General features: G+C 56.2%; 2 protein-coding genes across 2 annotated transcripts in view; one reads left to right on the top strand and one right to left on the bottom strand.

Annotated features, from left to right (window-relative positions):
* PTSG_01833 (uncharacterized protein) overlaps positions 1–2,410 on the bottom strand; it is a 7,239-nt gene extending 4,829 nt beyond the window's left edge. The window contains exons 1-6 of the mRNA XM_004997754.1: positions 2,012–2,410; positions 1,600–1,776; positions 1,293–1,442; positions 993–1,124; positions 732–842; positions 268–453 (exon numbers count right to left, since the gene is read on the bottom strand). Coding sequence (XP_004997811.1) covers positions 268–453; positions 732–842; positions 993–1,124; positions 1,293–1,442; positions 1,600–1,776; positions 2,012–2,395 — 1,140 coding nt within the window. The 5' untranslated portion in view covers positions 2,396–2,410. The remainder of the gene's footprint in view (positions 1–267; positions 454–731; positions 843–992; positions 1,125–1,292; positions 1,443–1,599; positions 1,777–2,011) is intronic.
* A 10-nt stretch (positions 2,411–2,420) lies between these two features.
* The window catches only part of PTSG_01832 (AMP-dependent synthetase and ligase), a 5,848-nt gene continuing 5,093 nt past the window's right edge, over positions 2,421–3,175 (top strand). The window contains exon 1 of the mRNA XM_004997753.1: positions 2,421–2,972. Coding sequence (XP_004997810.1) covers positions 2,467–2,972 — 506 coding nt within the window. The 5' untranslated portion in view covers positions 2,421–2,466. The remainder of the gene's footprint in view (positions 2,973–3,175) is intronic.

Here is a 3,175-nt window from a genome sequence, read left to right as displayed (position 1 = left end):
GGAGAGAGAGAGAGAGTGTGTGTGTGTGTGTGTGTGTGTGTGTGTGTGTGTGTGTGTGTGTGTGTGAGTGAGTGTGTGAGTGTGAGTGAGTGAGTGTGTGAGTGTGAGTGAGTGAGTGTGTGTGTCGTAGCAAAGGAGATGGGTGGGTGCAGACGTTGACTGTGTGGACAGGGTGGCGTGTCCAAGCAAGGACATTCACATGCAGAACGACAGCGGGTGTAGTTTGGTGAGTCAAGCGATGGCCTGAGCAAGACAGCGCTGACGTACCGCCCGAAGCCAAGCGATGAACGCGGCCTTGCGACGCAGGGACAACTCCTCTGCTGCCTGCAGGCATTTTTCGAGGGCCGCGTGCACGTCCTGAACAATGCGCGCTGCCGTCCGCTCTGTGACATGTGTCAGCTCCACTGACACTTGCTCCATCGCGGCAGACAGGAATGGAAACGCATGCGAAACCTGGCACCGTACATGCGTGCATGATAGAGTGTGAGTGTGTGTGTTGTGTGTGTGCGAGAGTGTGTGTGTGTGAGAGAGAGAGTGTGTGTGTGTGAGTGAGTGTGTAAGTGGAAATGTGTGCGTACATGTGCGCGTATGTGCAGATATGTGCGTGTTTTATTGTGTGCGTGTAAGGGTACTGTCGTAAGGCACAAATGGCCACGAGCCAACAAACCCCGGCGTGTGTGCGGTGACAAACAACCAATGGCTACATCACAGTGCAGCAGCGCAGTGCTCACCAGGTTGCGGTGTTGGGTGATGAAATGGAGGGCGCGAAAACACAGGAAGAACAGCATGGGCGATGTCTGCTCTCCAAGGGACAGGTCCTGTCGCCGGTAGTTGCGTAACGCCTGGCGAGAAGAGAGAACGCAACCCCGCATATATTCAATACATGTTGACCGCTGCAGTGGTCCAAGCGTAGCCAACTCACACACACACACACACACTCACACACACACACACACACACACACACACACACACACACACACACACACATACCGCAAGCATCGGCTCCACGCAGTCCTGCGGCGTCGCAGTGCTGGCTGATTGTGGTTGTTGGTGCTGGTGTGCGGCCGTGGTGAGTTGGGCCTGCAATCTCTTGTGTCGCAACGCTGCTATCAGCTCCCAGGCCTGAAATTGTTGGAAGGGGATTGTCATGTTGCGGAGTGAGCGTGTGTGTGTGTGTGTGCGTTCATTTCGCAGCTCGTTGAACAGCGAGCGTGTGCACGTGTCAAATGACCACACACCCTTCTCGCTCACTCTCCATTGCTTCCCCACAAGCAAGGCCACCACTGTCACCTTTGCGCTGTGGATGTGGTCCTTGACGTCCACAAAGATCTTGGCAGCAACGTGCGCAGCCGCGTCAGCAGCATCGTACTGGCCCAACACAAAGTGCAAACTGGCAGCGTGGATGCTTTCCATGGCCAGTCGCATGTGCACCTCACCATCCTGTACGAGGTTGCATTGCGAACAAAAGCATGAGCGGTGTTTGCGCGTCTTGTGAGTTGTAATGCCAGTAGCAAGAGCAAGGAACTGGTCTATGGCAGCAGAATGTTGCATGGCCGACACATGGACCACAAGCAAACAACAAGTGAACAACGCACACCTTTTCCGACTTCACCAGCATGTCGCCAAGGCGCTCTTGAAACGCCTGGCTTTGGGTTTGCGCGTCGTGAACAAGTCTGGCAAACAGCGTATGCAACAATTCGGACAGCTGCTCAGTGTCTGGTGTGCGAGCACACCCGACAAAGTGTGCATGTCTGGAAGCACGCCCCTTTTCCTCCTTGTCGCGTCGTGTCAATTATTGAAGAAGCCAATCGCGCGCCCAAGTCCAGATGAAAGCACCGTTGAGGGAACAGTCACCAACTTTATATGAGTGGGTGCTCGAGCGACAATGACAAGGACGCACTCCGGCCAATATCGACAGCGGACGGACGCCACACAACACAGCCAGACTGCAGTCAACAGGCATCAGCGAAGGGGGTGGGGACAACACATGTGTCATTGGTGTTGCTTACCTGATCTGCGGATGGCCGAGACGTATTGGTAGGGCGCTGGGTGTTCGTTGGGTTGGATGGGCCCACCCAGAGGCGAAGGAGAGGCAGAGGTGTGAGCAACGCGTTGTTCATGCCCTGCATTCGACGCGTGACGTCTTGCTTGGACAATTGTGTCGCGCGGCCCAGGACAACGTACGCCCACACCCCAAGGTGTGCAGCGGCATCCCGCCCGCTCTCAATGCAGTGAAATCTTCTGGGCTGCTGTGCCTTCCCGCGGCTGCGGAAGCTGTTGAAAGCGCTGAGCACCCAGTCCACATCCTCCCTTGGCACGTCTGGCGCCGCTTGCAACAGCACCGGCACACATCCATAGTCGACCACCGTCACCGTCCTCCCAAAGTACGACATGGTTGGACTGAATTCAGTCTGTGAAACTGAATTCAGCCATACAATAGTCCTGTTTGTTTGGTGCAACGAAGATGAGACGAGTGGTGTTGTGTGGGGTGAGCGCTGCGGCTGCTTCACTGGCCGCGGCGAGGACGGCTTCTGCGCTGGCTCCAGTGTCGACAGCGGCGGCTGTGAGGCTCTCATCATCTGCATCATCTGCATCATGTGCATCATCTGCATCATCTGCATCATCTGCATCGTCTGCGTCCTCGCCATCGTCCTTGTTGCAGCCGCACCATCGCCATCATCATCGTTGTCATCTTCGCCTCCTCAATGGGCAGCAGTGGAGGGGCGTGTCGACGTCCACGGCTGCCGCCGCACCACCATCCTCGTCATCCGGCGAAGAGCACGGCCCCTTGATGCTGCACCCAAAGTTCTGGCAGACGCTGGACGACTCTGGTGGCCCCGCGCACTTCTGGGGGGAGCAGGCGCGCCGCCACATCACGTGGTACCACGACTTTCACACGGTGCAGCACCACGACACGGATCGCGGCATTGTCTCCTGGTTCCTCGGCGGCATCCTCAACGCCTCTTGTGCGTAGGTTTTGTTGCTGTGTGTGTTGTGTGTTGTGTGTGTTGTGTGGGTGGGTGTTAAATGCGGCTGCGTTTGCGTTTGCGTTTGCTTTGTGTGTGTGTGTGTGTGTGTGTGTGTGTGTGTGTGTGTGTGTGTGTGTGTGTGTGTGTGTGTGTGTGTGTGTGTGCACCTGCTGTGCCCTTGTGCGTTTTGGTTACATTGTATCT

Source organism: Salpingoeca rosetta (genome assembly GCF_000188695.1).
Source record: "Salpingoeca rosetta unplaced genomic scaffold supercont1.3, whole genome shotgun sequence".
NCBI classification, from domain to species: domain Eukaryota; class Choanoflagellata; order Craspedida; family Salpingoecidae; genus Salpingoeca; species Salpingoeca rosetta.
This window is presented reverse-complemented; position numbering and strand designations above follow the sequence as displayed.